The sequence below is a fragment of the Protopterus annectens genome, chromosome 15.part0 (genome assembly GCF_019279795.1).
Source record: "Protopterus annectens isolate FY-2018-M chromosome 15.part0, PAN1.0, whole genome shotgun sequence".
Classification (NCBI taxonomy): Eukaryota; Metazoa; Chordata; order Ceratodontiformes; family Protopteridae; genus Protopterus; species Protopterus annectens.
This window is the reverse complement of record NC_056749.1, coordinates 773,761,237-773,783,229: the sequence shown is the minus strand read 5'-3', so window position 1 is coordinate 773,783,229 and position 21,993 is coordinate 773,761,237. Positions and strand designations below refer to the sequence as shown.

The 21,993-nt window shown below is 39.7% G+C and overlaps 1 protein-coding gene across 1 annotated transcript in view; it reads right to left on the bottom strand.

The window, feature by feature from the left end:
* LOC122789882 (mast/stem cell growth factor receptor Kit-like) overlaps nucleotides 1-21,993 on the bottom strand; it is a 666,793-nt gene that overhangs the window by 263,719 nt on the left and 381,081 nt on the right. Inside the window, exon 7 of the mRNA XM_044057314.1 lies at nucleotides 9,085-9,238. Within this exon, the coding sequence (XP_043913249.1) occupies nucleotides 9,085-9,238 (154 nt within the window). The remainder of the gene's footprint in view (nucleotides 1-9,084; nucleotides 9,239-21,993) is intronic.

Here is a 21,993-nt window from a genome sequence, read left to right as displayed (position 1 = left end):
CGAAGAACGAGTCGAAAGTGCCGAATAAGCCACCGATTGCAGGATGGGTGACCTCAAGGTTTTGGAGACCGGCTCCAAAACACTGGCCCGGTGCATGGCTCCGAAGGCTGCGGAGCTGGCGACCGCACCTTAACAGCAAGGCTCAGAGCCGATGACTTGGGCTCTGACGAAGCTTTGGAGGACTTCGACCCCTTCGACGACTTGGAAGTGTGGTTAGCCTTGTACATGGACTCCTGAAAATCTGGCTTCAGCAAGCCTCTATCCACCAGTTTTCTTCTTCGCTCCAGCAACACCCTGCTACTAAAGGAATGGCAGCTAGAGCAATCCTCCTGGAGATGAACTGGCCCCAAGCAATAAACACAATTAACATGAGAGTCAGTAATAGATATTTTCTGTCTGCATTTAGGACATTTTTTAAAACCTGACTTTTGCTTTTCCCTCTGATCAGCCATAATAACAACAAAAATATGCACCAATCAAAAGCAATCCAAAACTAATTTTTTAAACCACACACAGCAAACTCTACAATAACTACAGAACTAGCAATGTATATAAACACTCTATCACTAACTATAAATCACAACTTTACAATAACTATAGAACTATCTATACACTAACTAAAAAATTGTATAGCTATGAAAAATTTGCAAGGATAGGGAACACACTGTTCAAAATAACTAAGGACCGGCCAAAGGCCTAAGAGCAGCCGCTCTTAAAGGATGAAAATCTCTTCAGCAGAAAAGGCACGAATAAGGCCTGAACTAAAACTAAGGCTAACTAGCCCAAAAACGCACCCTAGCAAGAGAAACTGCAAAAACCTTGCTACAAAGATAAGAATAAAGAATAATACTGGCCCAAGCTCTCGAACGACCTCTGATATGTTGCAGCGGCAAACTAGATCTGGGATGAGTCAGAGAGCATCATGGGATAGGGACTTGGCCTTGAGCTAATCTAAGATCTTGAGTTTGTGAAAGCGGACGACTCGGAGCTGATGGATCGGCTCCAAACCCATGTGCAAGAATGAAGAGCAAGATAGAACAACTTCACATTATGTGTTCTGTTGGTAGGCCAGTTTACTACCCATCTGACAATAAGGGTTAATATTGAGACAACAGACTTGTTCTACGATGTCCAAAGGGAATGGTGAGAAAAGTCCTTAGAAGTGTGAACAGTCTGGCCCTCACCCAATGCTTCTGAGATTTTTGTCAAATTAATTAGGTTATGTTGCTGTAATCTGCCTTTACCAATTCAAAACTGATTAGTGTTGAAGATTTGGAGGTAACCTACCAAAGAGTTGAAGGTTTGGAGGTAACCTACCAAAGGGTTGAAGGTTTGGAAGTAAAAAACAAAACAGTGTAAGAAAATTCTCTGTGTGGAAGATTTTCAGTCCATATATCTCTAGTTAATCATTGTATATTAATCAGATCAGACAATAGTAGTAGAAATAGCGAACTTAAATTCATCTTAAGTAAAAAAAAATAAATAATAAAAAATATATAATTTGAAATATTGTATAGAACTGTTAAGTATTCAAATTAATCCAAGCAAGGCAGGCAGTCTGTTTCCAGTCGAAAATCCTTTATTAAGTACACAGACAAGCAATCATAGAGTAATAGTTTCCTCACAAGCTTTCTCAATATATACATACTTTTTTATCAGGCAAGGGAGTGGTTTACTGTGCTGTAAAACAAAGTGTTATTGGTACACATGTTAAATTCACATCCCCTACCAAAAGGTTAAAGGTTTGGAAGTAACCTACCAAATAGTTGAAAGTTTGGAGGTAACCTACCAAAGGGTTGAAGGTTTGGAGGTAACCTACCAAAGGGTTGAAGGTTTGGAGGTAACCTACCAAAGGGTTGAAGGTTTGGAAGTAACCTACCAAAGGGTTGAAGGTTTGGAGGTAACCTACCAAAGGGTTGAAGGTTTGGAAGTAACCTACCAAAGGGCTGAAGGTTTGGAGGTAACCTACCAAAGAGTTGAAGGTTTGGAGACAACCTATCAAAGGGTTGAAGGTAACCTACGAGGTAACCTACCAAAGGGTTGAAAGTTTGGAGGTAACCTACCAAACGATTGAAAGTTTGGAGGTAACCTACCAAAGGGTTGGGGTTTGGAAGTAACCTACCAAAGGGTTGAAGGTTTAGAGGTAACCTACCAAAGGGTTGAAGGTTTGGAGACAACCTACCAAAAGGTTGAAGGTTTAGAGGTAACCTACCAAAGGGTTGAAGGTTTAGAGGTAACCTACCAAAGGGTTGAAGGTTTGGAGGCAACCTACCAAAGGGTTGAAAGTTTGGAAGTAACCCACCAAAGGGTTGAATGTTTGGAGGCAACCTACCAAAGGGTTGAAGGTTTAGAGGTAACCTACCAAAGGGTTGAAGGTTTGGAGGTAACCTACCAAAGGGTTGATGGTTTGGGGGTAAGCTACCAGACTGGTAAGCACCTCAATAATGGTGTGCTCCATGGTTTTACACAACACGCTAGTGAGACTAATAGGCCTACAGCTACTGGTGTCTGTTGTGGCCCACCCCAGTAGACAGACATGATTATGGATGTTCTTCAAATTTTAGGAACATGACCCATTGAGAGACTATGGTTAAAAAGCTGTAGAAGAAGTTAGGCTATGTAATGCTATGCTCAATCAGTTGTTTCTGGTGGTCTGGGATTTGATTACCTCAGTCTCCGTATTGCCTACAGTGTGACTTTTAGCAAGTCATTTAACCAGGCAGTGCTCTAGAGCTGAGTCTGGAAAAGGTCCATATGGTTCACTGCTCCAGACCAGTTAACAACTACAAACAAATGAATGAATAAAAATAGACACCCTGGAATACTGTCAGGGTCTGTGTAAGTAAGTGCTTTTAGTTCAGGAGAATACTGATGTGACCTGATCAAGAGTGACAGCTGGGTGGATAGGACGGGGAGAAACTGGGGGGGCAATGGCATGTTTGTGGAGTGAAGCTGAAATCCAAGTTTGTCAGCGTGGTTATCAGGTACTGTTTTGGGCTATAGTGTGATATGCTATTGGACTCAAGTTTAGAGCACAACCGAGTATTGCTTCTTCATTTTCCTAATGCTGCTGAAGAAGACCTTGTGGTTATTTTTAGTATTGTTTGTCATTCTAACTTTATAACTGGCTTTACACTCCTTAAGTTTTCACCCAAGGCTCTTGTTTAATGCTCTTAGATCAGTTTAATTAATGAGGAAGAAGGAAGACTTTACAAGGTGCCACAGACTTTATATTTTTCTTGTACATCTGATTTAATGGCAGTGCCATCATACTGAGTTATTTTTGGACTTACCACTGTTCCTGTGTGGATGGGAGCAGCCAATTCATGACAAAGTACAATACAAGAGTTGTGACTTTTCAGGATACCAATAAATAATAATCTGTCTTTAGGATAATCTTGAAATACTGCTGGGTCTTTACTGGCTGGAAGACTTGCATTATGGGCCAATATAACAGCTAGGTGATCTGATTTACTGTGGGAGGTTTTGCCATGTGTGGTGGTACAAGGGATATTACAAGACAGGGAATATTTTGTAAAGACAAAATCTAGAAGCTACATTACACAGATGGTATTTGAAAAACCCAGGTAAGTCTGGATTTATTTCTTGGAGACTGTACAATTTTGCCACTTGACAAATTAAAATATCCCACAATAAGGGTATTTGGTTTAAGCAGAAGCTTTTTTCAGGTAGCTTAGATAATCAGCATGATCTGTTGTAATTATCTAAACGTATTACTTATCGCTTACATTAGGAAACGCTTAGATAATCAGCACGATCTGTTGTAATTATCTAAACGTATTACTTATCGCTTACGTTAGGAAACGCTTAGATAATCAGCACGATCTGTTGTAATTATCTAAACGTATAACTTATCGCTTATGTTAGGAAACGCTTAGATAATCAGCACGATCTGTTGTAATTATCTAAACGTATTACTTATCACTTACATTAGGAAACGCTTAGATAATCAGCATGATCTGTTGTAATTATTTAAACGTATTACTTATCGCTTACGTTAGGAAATGCTTAGATAATCAGCACGATCTGTTGTAATTATCTAAACGTATTACTTATCACTTACATTAGGAAACGCTTAGATAATCAACACGATCTGTTGTAATTATCTAAACGTATTACTTATCGCTTACGTTAGGAAACGCTTAGATAATCAGCACGATCTGTTGTAATTACCTAAATGTATTACTTATCGCTTACATTAGAAAACGCTTAGATAATCAGCACGATCTGTTGTAATTATCTAAACGTATTACTTATCGCTTACATTAGGAAACGCTTAGATAATCAGCACGATCTGTTGTAATTACCTAAACGTATTACTTATCACTTACATTAGGAAACGCTTAGATAATCAACACGATCTGTTGTAATTATCTAAACGTATAACTTATCGCTTATGTTAGGAAACGCTTAGATAATCAGCATGATCTGTTTTAATTATCTAAAAGTATTACTTATCGCTTACGTTAGGAAACGCTTAGATAATCAGCACGATCTGTTGTAATTATCTAAACGTATTACTTATCGCTTACGTTAGGAAACGCTTAGATATTCAGCACGATCTGTTGTAATTATTTAAACGTATTACTTATCGCTTACGTTAGGAAATGCTTAGATAATCAGCACGATCTGGTGTAATTATCTAAACGTATTACTTATCGCTTCCGTTAGGAAATGCTTAGATAATCAGCACGATCTGGTGTAATTATCTAAACGTATTACTTATCACTTATGTTAGGAAACGCTTAGATAATCAGCACGATCTGTTGTAAAATTATCTAAACGTATTACTTATCGCTTATGTTAGGAAACGCTTAATCAGCACGATCTGGTGTAATTATCTAAACGTATTACTTATCGCTTACATTAGGAAACGCTTAGATAATCAGCACGATCTGTTGTAATTATCTAAACGTATTACTTATCGCTTACGTTAGGAAACGCTTAGATAATCAGCACGATCTGTTGTAATTATCTAAACGTATTACTTACTGCTTAAGTTAGGAAACTGCAAGGAAGGATGTCAAGGTGAGAAAATCCACACAGGAATGGAATTAGTGTACTATGGAGATCGTCTGAAATCACTGTCACTTTATTCTGTTTCATATAGACTACTCAGAGGTGATCTCTGCCTTGCATACAATGCAATCTCTGACCCTGCTTTATTGGAAATGCTGTATATCCGTAATTCAAATAGTACATGGGTTACTTGCTCTACAGACATTAAACTGGTATGTGACATTAACAAAACCTGCTGGAGGGACAGCTTTTTCTCCCAGAAGTTACCACACCTTTGGAACAGAATCCCACTTCATGTCAAACAGAGCACCTCATTGGCCCGCTTCAAACACAATCTGGACAACTGGATGGGTAACCATACATTCACCCCAGGGGTTCTACCTGTGTCCCTCTTGGACAGGGGCAATAGGTACTGATCATGGAAATAAGGGTAAGAACTTGGCTAGGCTTGTAAAAGCCCTAGGGCCATTAGCCTAGTAAATTCCTATGATCCTATTAAAGAGACCAAGAAGGGAACCTGCAGTTAGCAATAATGTGGTAGGCAAGTTTGCTGACTGACATACACTAGGACCTCTAAAAGTTCTAGGTTGATTTTATGGAAGATATCTCACAAGACGAGTGTCCCGAATAAATATTCAGATACCTCCACAGTTGCTAGTGGTCTAAAATGCATGGTAGGGGTAGCAGCCTGGTAAGGATAAGCACTGTCATCGTTGTGAAATCAAGTATCGCTGACTGCACAGATACGGATGCATATAATAGTGCTGTCATCGTTGTGAAATCAAGTATCACTGACTGTATAGATACGAATGTATATAATAGTGCTGTCATCGTTGTGAAATCAAGTATCGCTGACTGCACAGATACGGATGTATATAATAGTGCTGTCATCGTTGTGAAATCAAGTATCGCTGACTGCACAGATACGGATGTATATAATAGTGCTGTCATCGTTGTGAAATCAAGTATCGCTTACTGCACAGATACGGATGTATATAATAGTGCTGTCATCGTTGTGAAATCAAGTATCGCTGACTGCACAGATACGGATATATATAATAGTGTTGTCATCATTGTGAAATCAAGTATCGCTGACTGCACAGATACGGGTGTATATAATAGTGTTGTCATTGTTGTGAAATCAAGTATCGCTGACTGCACAGATACGGATGTATATAATAGTGCTGTCATTGTTGTGAAATCAAGTATCGCTGACTGCACAGATACGGATGTATATAATAGTGCTGTCATCGTTGTGAAATCAAGTATCGCTGACTGCACAGATACGGATGTATATAATAGTGCTGTCATCGTTGTGAAATCAAGTATCACTGACTGCACAGATACGGATGTATATAACAGTGCCGTCATCATTGTGAAATCAAGTATCGCTGACTGCACAGATACGGATGTATATAATAGTGCTGTCATTGCTGTGAAATCAAGTACCGCTGACTGCACAGATACGGATATATATATATATATATATATATATATATATATATATATATATATGTGTGTGTGTGTGTGTAATAGTGCTATCATCGTTGTGAAATCAAGTATTGCTGACTGCACAGATACGGATGTATATAATAGTGTTGTCATTGTTGTGAAATCAAGTATCGCTGACTGCACAGATACGGATGTATATAATAGTATTGTCATCGTTGTGAAATCAAGTATCGCTGACTGTACAGATACGGATGTATATAATAGTGCTGTCATTGTTGTGAAATCAAATATCACTGACTGTACAGATATAGATATATATAATAGTGCTGTCATCGTTGTAAAATCAAGTATCGCTGACTGCACAGATACGGCTGTATATAATAGTGCTGTCATCGTTGTGAAATCAAGTATCACTGAATAGTGCTGTCATTATTGTGAAATCAAATATCACTGACTGCACAGAAATCGATGTATATAACAGTGCTGTCATCGTGAAACCAAGTATCACTGACTGCATAGATACGGATGTATACAATAGTGCTGTCATCGTTGTGAAGTGAAGTACTGCTGACAGCATTATTATATACATCCATATCTGTGCAATCATTGTTGTGAAATCAAGTATCACTGATTGCACAGATACGGATATATACATAATAGTGCTGTCATCGCTGTTAAATCAAGTACTGCTGACTGCACAGATACGGATGTCTATAATAGTGAAGTAGTCCTAAAACTCAGACTATTTATCGTTTAAGCTCCTAGCATTGAAAAGAGCAACCCTGACCTTGTTGGAAGCGGAACTGTCAAAGCAAATTTGCAAATTAATTTGAACATTGTCTAAAAAAGCATTATGGATTAAGATCTAGCCAGGCAATACGAAGTGCAGGCCACTTCTGGCAAAACAGGACAGTCTGTTGACCATTAGGCCCCAGGCATTCATACAGTGGACTGCCCAAGACATATATAATTTAATAAGTCAATCATTATAACCAACTATCTTGTTTGAAATTAGGCATCACTCTTGGAAATGGAATAATCCTGTTCAACATTAGTTATTTACCTTCTCTGGGAACTTACGGGGAAAGTTCAGTTATGTGTTCGTGCATCACCCTTAAAATACAGTGCCTAAGGTAATTCACTCCCGCAGAAGCAACAAGGTCCCACTCATATTGAGGATAGTGAAAGATCCTGAGTGACCCATTAATGTTCCTGATACAAGCACAAGACTGTAACCCTCTCATTATCCAGTTTGATGAGTGTAATGTCAGTACATTTTACGGAAAAATCACCTATAACGTGGACTTAAGGAATAAAAACAGATGTATTTGACCTTAGTGGTTCAGGCTTCCAATCTTGGTGACTGCCTGTAGAGTTCTGTGAGAGTTTAGGTAAAACAGTTTATCCCTAGATGGCTAAAAACGTTCAGGTGAGTGCTTTGAGACTTACACAGGGATGTCTTGACCACGTCAGTGTTAGCTGGTTTAGTAATGTGTCCGTTTATTACAATGGTACAATGAGAGAAACAGAGAGAGAGAGAGAGATGTTGGAAAATTCTAGATGTAAACAGCTGTCAGTAAACATAAGTCATTCCCTTCACTCAATATACTAGTGCCAACAAATTGGTAAGGCGCGAGGTAAAATCACCTCATAGGTCCATGATGACAGAAGTGTAGTAGTTTTAGTTGTAGCACAGTACTAATATGATAACAACTTGGTGGGAACTTAGCTCTTACTTGCACAAATTAAGGTTACAATAACAATAAGCTGACAAAGTAGCTAAAACTAAATGTATACAGTTTAAAGTCTGATAACACAACATGTCAGGGAGTGGAGTTTATACGTACTCTACTTAACAAAAATATAAACAGCCACAGATAACTGTATTCCAAACTTCACTTACAAAATAAATTTTAATTCATAATTCATAAGTTTTAGCAAACCACACAAGGAAGGTTATTTTAGCGATCGTGTACTACAGTTCTATTAAGGTGAACAAGCAATGAGGCTTGCCATTCTCTCACGTTCTCTCTCTGCTGGCTGTACTCTCCCTGACTTGTCCTGCTATTTAAATCTAAATTATCACAGTAGACAGGTGGCCTGACTCCACACCAATGGGCTGGCTACATCAGGTAATTCTTAATTAATTATAGCATGTCGTTTTATTTGTTGCAAAACAGAAGACAGTTGACACCACGGATATTTATGAAGGACGACTGACAGACCTCAAAGTAGCAACTCAAACATTTATTTTTCATTTTATATTCACAAACTTGACAGCCTTCTGCCGCCTTTTTGTGATTTAAATGGACAATGTCTTGCATCAGCACAGCTGACAATTTGCAAATTCACTTTTTTTTAAAGAAAGCTCTAGAAAATGTATCCACATTGGGTAAATAGATCTGATGCATTTATGCAGCTGACTGAAGTGAAACCTAGGGTATATCAGAAATATTCAGATGGCACAGTAAGCATTCACTATTAAAAAATATATGTTGCCTTTGCTTCTATGTTCAACTACATTTCTACCAAACATGCCGCCAATTAAAAAAATATATCTCAACAGTGCTGCAATAAACAAATATCCTTTACCTGGTTGTTTCTTTCTGGGATGCAAGATTCATATAAACAGCTGTGTTCCTGCTGTCTGTCCCAGGTTTGGAACAAGCAAATGATCTTTGTTTCCTTTTCAGAAAGTTCTGAAGGTCACCATGACAACAGTACTCCACAATAAGAAGAGTAGGACCTGCAGACACAATGTAAAATTTTTACCTTTTTTGACAATATGGAAAGTCATACTTCTCTCTAAAGCCGTTTGCTTCATTTTTTTAACTTTCACATGCTACACTATAAACACACAGAGATCGAATTCAGTAACCCAGACATAAATACAGCACTAAACTAACTGTCTAACAGCGGGGTGTCTACAACTCACGAATAAAACTGTACTTAGAAATTGCTAAAGTTTCTTTACTGTGACTCAAAAGCAGGAAAATAGCAGACAGCAAATACAATAGCCAGCTGTTTCCAGCACATGTTCTACTCCTGTGAAAGGTACTTCACAGCCACACAAACTGGTATCAAAACGTCATTTGATCCAGCAGCTGAATGTGTTGCGAACACTGTCCACAGGTTTACCAAACGCAGTTTTTCTCTATCGAGATGCAAGGTGCCCAACTCACTGCTATGAACCAACCAAAATTCCCTTTCCCTTTGAACTAGATACAATTTCAGCTGCCTCCTTCTCAGATGGTAGAATGTTCTTGGTTCCTAAAACATTTTATTTACTGTTCTGACTGTTATGATGTGAGATAGTGCCAGCTGTGCTAGTGGGAGTAGGGCAGTGCATGTGTAGCCAGCATTTTCAAATTTGTACTCACTACTCCCAGACTGCTGCCCCCACCAAACCACATCAACACGATGCTGTATGGCCACTCCCTTTCAAACTGCTCCCCAAGCCATGCCCCCTTCATGATGGTGGTTTCTGAACTCACTCACAGCTGTATGGTGGGAAGTTAATTACTTCCATGAAGAAACAGGATGGGCATATGTTCCAAAACTTTTAGTTATGTACTTACCATGATAGATGTATGTGATCCATCTCGCCTACATTTGGGCCCATTTGGGCCCAGCGGCACAACCTTGACCCTCTGACAGCCCCGGTGTCGGCAGTATTAGATTTTTTGGCAACTCTTTTTAGACAGGGTTCCACTGTCTCCACGCTTAAAGTCCAATTGGCAGCGATTTCTAATTATCATGTTGCCTTTGAGCCTTCACTCATGAGTCATAAGTTGTGTAAGGCCTTTCTCAAGGGAGCTTGGTTGCTTCGCCCCCCGGTGTCGCAACCTGTTTTGCCATGGGATTTAAATGTAGTTTTAGGAGCCTTGACATCTCATCCCTTCGAGCCGGCGGCCACTTGTGAGCAAAAGTTCTTATCATGGAAGACTGCCTTCTTGGTAGCTATTACGTCAGCCAGAAGAGTTTCGGAGCTTCAAGCCCTCTCTGTTAAGCCCTCTTATCTGATCTTTCACAAGGATAGAGTATCTCTAAGACTAAACCTGTCATTTCTTCCGAAAGTTTCTTCTGCTCTTTGTCTGCAACAATCTATAGAGCTACCAGTTTTCTTTCCAAAATTTTCCAACAAGGCAGAATACAGACTTCATCAGTTGGATGTGCATAGACAACTGAGGTTTTACTTGGATAGAACACAGCAGCAGAGGAAATCAGACCAGTTGTTTGTGGCCTTTGCAGATAACAGGATTGGCAAAGCAGTAACTAAGACCACTATTGCTAGGTGGATTAGGGATTGTGTTTCATTTATTTATGCATCAACAGGAAGGGACCTTCTATTTCCAGTTAGAGCGCATTCTACTAGGGCTATGGCTACTTCAGTGGCCTTCCACGCCACACTGTCGGTGGATGAGATATGTGCAGTGGCCACTTGGGCTTCTCCACATACTTTTATTTCTCATTACAAACTGGACACGGCCTCTAGAGGTCGGGCGTCCTTTGGTTCCACAGTGCTCAGGAGTGTTTTCCAGTGAGCCTCCCAGGATCTAGGTGCTAGGGACACTGTCCCATCAGTTATGAATGTAGGCGAGATAGGATCGCATTACATCTTTTAGTTATGTACTTACCATAACGATAGATGTATGTGATCCATCTCGCCTACATTCAGACGCATTCGCCCTCCTTCCCCCTACCTGTTGGATCTGGAGGAAACACTATTGTACAGTTGGAGTGGCTCATGTGAGTGAGTTGTTGTGGGGCAAACGAGATCTGGGGGTTTGGGCGTGGTGCATCCTGGGATAAGGGGACTGGCCCAGCCAATGAGAGATTTCGTGCTAGTGTATCGGCCGAGTCGGAGCCGATTCTCGGCTCCGAGCCCATCAGTTATGAATGTAGGCGAGATAGAATCGCATTACATGTGCATTTTCCTTAGGTGGAAATACCTTCCCATTTAGACTCAGGCAAACCTCACCTCATTGGGAGCAGTACCATATGTTATCTGAAGGAAATTAAGTCTGTCCCAAGTCAGGATGGATTTTAAGTATTACTTTAATATACTAATAAATGAGCAGATACCTTAGTTAAGCATAAAAGATCCCATGGCACTTGGCAAAAAAGAGTAGGAGAAAATATTTATTATAATGTTAGGAAACTCACAAACGATGCATGGCACTATGTAGAGTTAATACTAAATTATACCACATGCTCCCAGAGGACATAACCAATCTGCTAGTAGACAAATTCAGTTTGAGCTTCATCCTCTTCTTCCCTCCAATATTTTCAGATCACATTCATACAACTACATCCCAGTCTTTAGATTTTTCATGATCAAGTTATCAAGGCACTATCTAAGGCCATCAAGGCACTAAAGACGGGAACACCACATCTATGGGGTCTGATAACATACCAGGCTGCCTACTAGTCAGCCTAAATCATAAAAAACTACACAGACCATCTCAAAGCCTTGTCTCTCTCTTGCCTGTGTCAGAGAAGCTACAGAGAGGTGACCTTTGTTTTACCTATACAGCCTCAACAAACCCTATTCTATCAGACTATTACATATTTGCAAGTTCACTTGTGTTATGAACACCCACTCAAGAGTCCTCAATCCTTTTTGCAAAATTAACAGAACATGTTGTAGGGATATGTAGGTATTATAGAGAATGCCTCTTCTGTGGAAGAGTCTTCCACTCCACATAAAGTTAAGTACTTCTCATGGGCAAATGGATGGTTAACAGAAAATTCACCACCAGTAAAACACCACTGTCTCTTTTGGATAGGGGAAACATGTAAATACCTTAGCATATAGCTGTGCAGACCATTGTTGAGTTATTATTATTTTGAAATATCCAACAAATCACTGGAACCACCACAATGAATAAAACAGACAATTTATTGTAGGAGAACAAGCGCTTTCACGCACTTAACTAGTGCGCTTCATCAGGTTACATTAAACAGAGTTACTCCTTGTCCTTATATACAAAACATACGCCCTAATTAGCAACTAATTAGGGCAGACAAACACAATTCATATTACATCAAGAAAATTTAATCACACTTTGAAAATAGTTATATCACATAAAAACTGTCTAAAAACTCCTCTGACTTTATTCAAAAACCGTATAATGTTTAAATAATATTTAAAAATGTATATATAAATAGAGACAGCATTTCTTAACCTAAAACAGTTTAAAAATGCTTCTAAATTAGTAAAGCTCAATCTAGAATAAAGCCAACGTCAAATCCTAAGTGGCAAAGACTCCTTAGTTCATGTCCACTAGGTTTAGACTCATTTAGAGATCACATAAAAATGCATAAAAATGTATATATATATATATATATATATATATATATATATATATATATATATATATAAATAAATATACAGTCCTGATGAACAAATAAGCCATATCAATCAAACAAAATACAAGTAAATGTGTGCATCTGCAAGAGCATGGATGGGATGGGAAAGGGGGGGGGCAGGAAAGGAAGGAAGGAAAGTAAAGGGAAAACATGAGGACAAGAAAATCACAGTGCAGATAAAACATCAGTGACTATTCATAGAAACACAAGTCTAATGCTGAGGGCCAAATGCAAGCCAGGTTCTACGTGCCTCCTAAGGGTTAGAATCCACTATGACTCATCCAGCTCACAGACTCCTAGGGAGAGAGCAGGAAAAGAAGGGAGGAAGAAGCAAGGGACAAGGAAATCACGATGCAGGTAAGGTATCTGTGGTTATTCATAAAAGTGCAGGTCTAATGCTGAGGGCCATCTAGTGCCCATACAAAGATTTTGCAAGGAACAACAAAATAACAAACCGTTCCCTTTTCCTTAAAACATAACTTACATAAAGTGAGTTCTAAAAATGCCTACTATATGCTTGGTCTATAAATACATACATATGTTAAAAATTAATTTATTACTGTTTGATTAAAAAACTTATTAAAAACATGTTAATAAAATTGCATTCAAATGAACATTAAATAAAAATTACTTAACAAAAAAGATGTTTAGTAAAAAGTATGTAGAGAGTTTATAAAGCATTTAGGACTCTTTATAAGTAAGGTTTGAGCAACTTTCTTGAAATTCCTATTAGACACATAGTACAATTTGGCTGATCTTATTTTCAAAAGTTGTTGTTGTTCCTTGCAAAATCTTTGCATGGCCACTAGATGGTGCTAAGTGGATTAGTTTTTGCAGAAGTATTTCTTTCATCAAAGGAAAGTTTCATTTCATTTTTTACTTATTTAGTATTTTTTAATTCATTTATGCATTTTACCAAAATTTAACACAGTTTTAAAAGTGAATGGTTATTTATAATAAGAGTATGTGATTTAGTAATGTATCGATACACACCTTTAAATTTTTATCATATAAAACATAAAATTTTAACATCAGGTTAAAAGCACAAAAGCACTTTTTTCTTTTTTTCTCAATTACAAGTTGATTGCTTAGCAAAGCTGATTTGTTAATTGAAACAATGTGCTCTATAAAAGGTGTTAGCATTGGAAGCAGCCCACATCTGATGAAGTAGGAGAAACGAAAACGTACTGTATATTTGGAGGCGTTTATGTGAACTGTTTGTGGCTTGTGGATTAAACTTCTGTTTCCTGTGACAGCTTCGGTTCTATGCTTTATTGTTTTACCTTCTGGGTCATCATACTGTCTAATTTCATGTTTGCAAAAAAATGATTACTTATCTTTAGACTTCCAAGAAGGTCACTGGACTAAAAGAGCATCCTGTGCCCACACTTACTAACCAAATGCAGAGAGGTAACACACCAACTGCTGCAAGTGAACAGAATAACTAACTAGTCAGCAGTTCATGCAAACAAAAAAATAGTCGAGAGTAACAGCGTTTTAAAGAAAACTACCGAAGAGTACGGAAACGTCATCACAAATACAAATTCCTTAAAATGTTAAAAAGCAAACTTACAAAAACAAAATCCAGCTCCTCTCTGTGCAGCTAGTTTCTTGGCGTTAACAGCAATCTACACTGAAGCAGTTTTACCGGTAAAAGGTGAAGGAAAACTGCATCAGAAAACCGAGAAGTCGGTTTGATTTCTTGCTGCTTTCCCCCAACATCCAGATAGTGTTAATCACCATGAGTTATCACCTTCCAACAGATACAGCCATTCCTCCAAAATCCAGATAGTGTTAATCACCATCAGTTATCACCTTGCAACAGATACAGCCATTCCCCCAACATCCAGATAGTGTTAATCACCATGAGTTATCACCTTCCAACAGATACAGCCATTCCTCCAACATCCAGATAGTGTTAATCACCATCAGTTATCACCTTGCAACAGATACAGCCATTCCCCTAACATCCAGATAGTGTTAATCACCATGAGTTATCACCTTACAACAGATACAGCCACTCCTCCAACATCCAGATAGTGTTAATCACCATCAGTTATCACCTTCTAACAGATACAGCCATTCCCCCAACATAGTGTTAATCACCATCAGTTATCACCTTCCAACAGATACAGCCATTCCCCCAACATCCAGATAGTGTTAATCACCATCAGTTATCACATTCCAACAGAAACTGCCATTCCCCCAACATCCAGATAGTGTTAATCACCATCAGTTATCACCTTCCAACAGAAATTGCCATTCCCCCAACATCCAGATAGTGTTAATCACCATCAGGTATCACCTTCCAACAGATACAGACATTCCCCCAACATCCAGATAGTGTTAATCACCATCAGTTATCACCTTCCAACAGATACAGACATTCCCCCAACATCCAGGTAGTGTTAATCACCATCAGTTATCACCTTCCAACAGAAACTGCCATTCCCCCAACATCCAGATAGTGTTAATCACCATCAGTTATCACCTTCCAAAAGATACAGACATTTCCCCAACATCCAGATAGTGTTAAACACCATCAGTTATCACCTTCCAACAGATACAGACATTCCCCCAACATCCAGATAGTGTTAATCACCATCAGTTATCACCTTCCAACAGAAACTGCCATTCCCCCAACATCCAGACAGTGTTAATCACCATCAGTTATCACCTTCCAACAGATACAGCCATTCCCCCAACATCCAGATAGTGTTAATCACCATGAGTTATCACCTTCCAACAGATACAGCCATTCCCCCAACATTCAGATAGTGTTAATCACCATCAGTAATCACCTTCCAAAAGATACAGCCATTCCCCCAACATCCAGATAGTGTTAATCACCATCAGTAATCAACTTCCAACAGATACAGCCATTCCCCCAACATCCAGATAGTGTTAATCACCATCAGTTATCACCTTCCAACAGATACAGCCATTCCCCCAACATCCGGACAGTGTTAATCACCATCAGTTATCACCTTCCAACAGATACAGCCATTCCCCCAACATCCAGATAGTGTTAATCACCATCAGTTATCACCTTCCAACAGATACAGCCATTCCCCCAACATCCAGATAGTGTTACTCACCATCAGTTATCACCTTCCAACAGATACAGACATTCCCCCAACATTCAGATAGTGTTAATCATCATCAGTTATCACCTTCCAACTGATACAGACATTCCCCCAACATCCAGACAGTAATAATCACCATTAGTTATCACCTTCCAACAGATACAGACATTCCCCCAACATCCAGACAGTGTTAATCACCATCAGTTATCACGTTCCAAAAGATACAGACATTCCCCCAACATCCAGACAGTGTTAATCACTATCAGTTATCACCTTCAAACAGATACAGACATTCCCACAACATCCAGACAGTGTTAATCACCATCAGTTATCACCTTCCAACAGATACAGATATTCCCACAACATCCAGACAGTGTTAATCACCATCAGTTATCACCTTCCAACAGATACAGCCATTCCCACAACATCCAGACAGTGTTAATCACCATCAATTATCACCTTCCAACAGATACAGCCATTCCCAAAACATCCAGATAGTGTTAATCACCATCAATTATTACCTTCCAACAGATGCATCCATTTCCCCAACATCCAGATAGTGTTAATCACCATCAGTTATCACTGTGCAACAGATACAGCCATTCCCCCAACATCCAGATAGTGTTAATCACCATCAGTTATCACCTTCCAACAGATACAGCCATTTCCCCAACATCCAGATAGTGTTAATCAATATCAGTTATCACCTTCCAACAGATACACCCATTCCCTCATCATCCAGATAGTGCTAATCACCATCAGTTATCACCATCCAGCAGATACAGCCATTCTCCCAACATCCAGACAGTATTAATCACCATCCGATATCACTTTCCAACAGACACAGCCATTCCCTCAACATCCAGATAGTGTTGATCACCACCAGTTATTACCTTCCAAAAGATACAGCCATTCCCCCAACATCCAGATAGTGTTAATCACCATCAGTTATCACCTTCCAACAGAAACTGCCATTCCCCCAACATCCAGATAGTGTTAATCACCATCAGTTACCACCTTCCAACAGATACAGCCATTCCAGCATCCAGATAGTGTTAATCACCATCAGTTATCACCATCCAACAGATACAGCCATTCCCCCAACATCCAGATAGTGTTAATCACCATCCGTTATCACCTTCCAACAGATACAGCCATTCCCCCAACATCCAGATAGTGTTAATCACCATCGGTTATCACCTTCCAACAGATACAGCCATTCCCCCAACATCCAAATAGTGTTAATCACCATCAGTTATCACATTCCAACAGATACAGCCATTCCCCCAACATCCAGATAGTGTTAATCATCCATCAGTTATCACCTTGCAACAGATGCAGCCATTCCCCAACACTGAGATAATGTAAATCACCATCAGTTATCACCTTCCAACAGATACAGCCATTCCTCCAACATCCAGATAGTGTTAATCACCATCAGTTATCACCTTGCAACAGATACAGCCATTCCCCCAACATCCAGATAGTGTTAATCACCATCAGTTATCACCTTCCAACAGATAAAGCCTTTCCCCCAAAATCCAGATAGTGTTAATCACCATCAGTTATCACCTTCCAACAGATAGAGCCATTCCCCCAAAATCCAGATAGTGTTAATCTACATCCGTTACCACCTTCCAACACAGACAGCCATTCCCCCAACATCCAGATAGTGACAATCACCATCAGTTATCACCTTCCAACAGATACAGCCATTCCCCCAGCATCCAGATAGTATCAATCACCATCAATTATCACCTTCCAACAGAAACAGCCATTCCCCCAACATCCAGACAATGTTAATCACCATCAGTTACCACCTTCCAACAGATACAGCCATTCCCCCAACATCCAGACAATGTTAACTACCATCAGTTATCACCTTCCAACAGAAACAGCCATTCCCCCAACATTCAGATAGTGTTAATTACCATCAGTTATTACCTTCCAACAGATACAGCCATTCCCCCAACATCCAGATAGTGTTAATCACCATCACTTATCACCTTACAACAGATACAGCCATTCCCCCAACATCCAGATAGTGTTAATCACCATCAGTTATCACCTTCCAACAGATACAGCCATTCCCTCAACATCCAGATAGTGTTAATCACCATCAGTTATCACCTTCCAACAGATACAGCCATTCCCCCAACATCCAGACAGTGTTAATCACCACCAGTTATCACCTCCCAACAGATACAGACATTCCCCCAACATCCAGACAGTGTTAATCACCATCAGTTATCACCTTCCAAAAGATACAGACATTCCCCCAACATCCAGACAGTGTTAATCACTATCAGTTATCACCTTCAAACAGATACAGATATTCCCACAACATCCAGACAGTGTTAATCACCATCAGTTATCACCTTCGAAAAGATACAGCCATTCCGACAACATCCAGACAGTGTTAATCACCATCAGTTATCACCTTCCAACAGATACAGCCATTCCCACAAAATCCAGATAGTGTTAGTCACCATCAATTATCATCTTCCAACAGATATAGCCATTTCCCCAACATCAAGATAGTGTAAATCACCATCAGTTATCACCTTCCAACAGATACAGCCATTCCCCCAACATCCATATAGTGTTAATCACCATCAGTAATCACCTTCCAACAGATACAGCCATTCCCCAACATCCAGATAGTGTTAATCACCATCAGTTATCACCTTCCAACAGATACAGCCATTCCCCCAACATCCAGATAGTGTTAATCACCATCAGTAATCACCTTCCAACAGATACAGCCATTCCCCCAACATCCAGATAGTGTTAATCACCATCAGTTATCACCTTCCAACTGATTCAGCCATTTCCCCAACATCCAGACAATGTTAATCACCATCAGTTATCACCTTCCAACAGATACAGCCATTCCCCCAACATTCAGATAGTGTTAATTAGGTTTGTAGGTTCATACTATAGGGGTGATTTATTTGGGAATCTGTGCCCTTTGTACATCATTTTATGTGGGCAAAACAGATAGAAGCTTCAAGAATCGTGTTCGTGAACATATTTATGCTATTAATAAACAGAATCCCCTTAATGCTTTGGCTAGACATGTTACACATAACCCTGGTCACAACTTTCAGTTTGCGATTACTGATTGTGTTTATAATACTGAGAGGGGAGGTCCATCTAGCCTTAAACTGGAAGAGAAAGAAATGTTGTGGCAGCTTAAGCTTGATGCAAACACACCACCAGGGTTGAATGAAATGATTTCAATTAAAAGCTTGTTGAAATTAAAAGCACTTTGCAGGTAGTTGGCAGTATTATGTATATGTATTTTTGCATATACATCTATTATATTTTATATTTTATAATGGGTATAGATTTTTAATAATTATGTAGTTAACATTTAGTTATTTGGTTCTATATGTGTATTTTTTTCTTTAAAAGTTAAGTGTTTCATTGAATAATTGAATTATACAATTATGACATCATAATGTATTACACTATTTAAAGAATGTAATATGTTGGCTGTTTTATCTGAAGAAGTTTACAATTTGCCAGTAAACGAAAGCGCTAATCAACTTGAACAGTTGCCAGTGTGGTTTGTCTTCAATTTTGGTTTTTATCAGTTGTTGATTTATTTTTTCTTCATAGGTTCATACTAGGCTATTTGCCCTGGGGCAATTACAAGCCTAGCCCGATTTTGTTTGGCTTACGCCACCCCTTGATTTGAGTATACTGTGCCCTTTTTAAGGTTTAGTTTACTGTGCCCCTGTCTAATAGTGACACGGAAGTAATCCCCGGGACAAACCTACGATCCCCCATCCACTCATCAAGATTTTTCTTGAAGAGATTCAGTGAGGTGCTCTGCCTAACATGAATTGGAATTCTATTCCAGAGCGAAGGGAGTCTCTGGGTTATGAATCTGTCCCTCCAGCAAGTTCTATTTATTTCTGTGCTGAGGTTCACGTCCCTCGAGCGTGTGGCTCTAAGGGATTTAGATTTACTGAGGTGGAGCATGTCCATTAATTCTGGATTGGACATAGCTTTATATGCATAGATCGCCTTGAAGTAGGCGGTATGCAACTGAGTAGAGCTGGAGTTTTTTTAACCGAGCAGCATATGGCATCTGCTTGAGTCCCTTGATCCTCTTGGTGAGGTACTTTTGGGGTCTTTCTAATTGCTGTAGGTGTCGGGTAAGGTACATCCCAAAAGGGGCATTATATTCTATGATAGGCCTGATGAGGGATGAATAGCTACAATAGCTTTGGAGATGCACTATATAGTAGTTCGGTGGCTAAAAAATGGAACTCTGTCCCTACTAGCATTCAAAACACATCATCCAAAGCCTCCTTTAAAGACCTCATCAGGCAACATCTCACGCAAAGTTGGCAGTGCCATGATTGCACCCCAGGCTACTGAAAGTAGATAACATACATACTAAATCTAAAGCAATTGATAATAGTATGTCAATCTAACTCACAAACACTGGCTAATCTACAATGTATGTACTGTACCTGTGCACTATGTATGTATTCTACCTACATTCCAAAGTTCAGCTGTACACCACAAATATATTACTTACCTTTATTTTTAAAATTAATATTTTTTTGATTGTTCTCTCCACTGTAACTGTTTGTGCCGCATACCACTGTAAAAACATGTCTATTGTAATTTGTGTGTATACTGATTATGTCTAAATAACTAAATGTGTCTGTAATTTTTCTTTGTGGAGCTTTTCTCCCCGGACCTCTGCTGAAAAAGGGCCTTTTCGGCTCAGTCAGACACCCCCGGTTAACACATGTAAAATAAATAAAAAAAATAAATAAAGGGGCACGATTACCTCTCTTGATCTAGATGTGAATCCTTTCATGATGAGGTGGGCTATGTAGAAGGTCTTTCTAACCACTTTGGCAATGTGGTTGTCAAAGGAGAGATTGCTATCAACTTGGGTCCCCAGATCCCTAATTACTTTCTCTGTATTTAATGGGTTACCGCCTATGTGGTAATTTGTGGGCACATTGTTTTTGCCAAAGGGTATGACTATACACTTTTTGGCATTTAGCTTTAGACCATGGCTCTGGCACCAGTTATCCGTCTCTGTGAGACCTTTTTGAAGGATGTTTGTGTCAGCTGGAGAGTCGATTATGGCGCCCAGTTTGCAGTCATCTGCAAACTTGGTGAGCCATAGTCCTCCCACGTTGGCCTGTACCTCGGAAAAGTATATAGCGAACAAGAGCGGTCCCAGGACAGAACCTTGTGGGACACCACTTGTGACCGGTTTCGAGTCTGACATGGCTCCAGCAACTCTCACTCTGTGGGTTCTGTCTTTGAGCCAGTTTGCGACCCATCTTGTGACATAGGGGTTTATATTTAAGCTGGATAGCTTATCTATGATGCTCGAGTGGGGTATTGTGTCAAATAACTTTGCTAGATCCAGAAAGGCTGTGTGGACTACCTTCCCTTCATCTATGGCTTTGGTGACTGTTTCAAATAAGTTGACCAGGTTCAAAAGGCAGGATCTCCCCTTGACGAAGCAGAATTGGGTAGGATCTAGTGTCTGTAGGTCACCAATGTCTTTGTTTATGATCTCCATGATGATCCTCTCCATAGCCTTGCAGACTAGGCTAGTCAGGCTTATGGAGCGATAGTTTCCAGGGTCCGTAGAGGCTCCACCTTTGTGGAGTGGGACCACTGTTGCTGTACGCCATTCTGTGGGCACATATCCTGTAGTGAGGCTGAGATTGCACAGCTGTTTTATTTGAGGGGTTAGTTCTTCTTGGAGTTCATGTAGGACACAACCCGGGACGCCATCTGGTCCCATGGAAGCAGTGTTTTTTGCTTTGGAGAGGGCAGCCTTCACCTGAGCATCAGAGATGTTTGGGAGGCAGTCCTCTGCCGGGATAGATACTTGCTCTTTTGGGGGGATGGGGAGTTTGCACTGAACCTGTCTGCCAGGATATTGGCGATGTCTGTGGGTTCAGTGTATTTTTTGTCGTTTAGAATCAACTCAGAACAAGTCTGGGAGGTGCATCCCAGGTTCCTAACATAACTGAAAAAAGCCTTATGATTG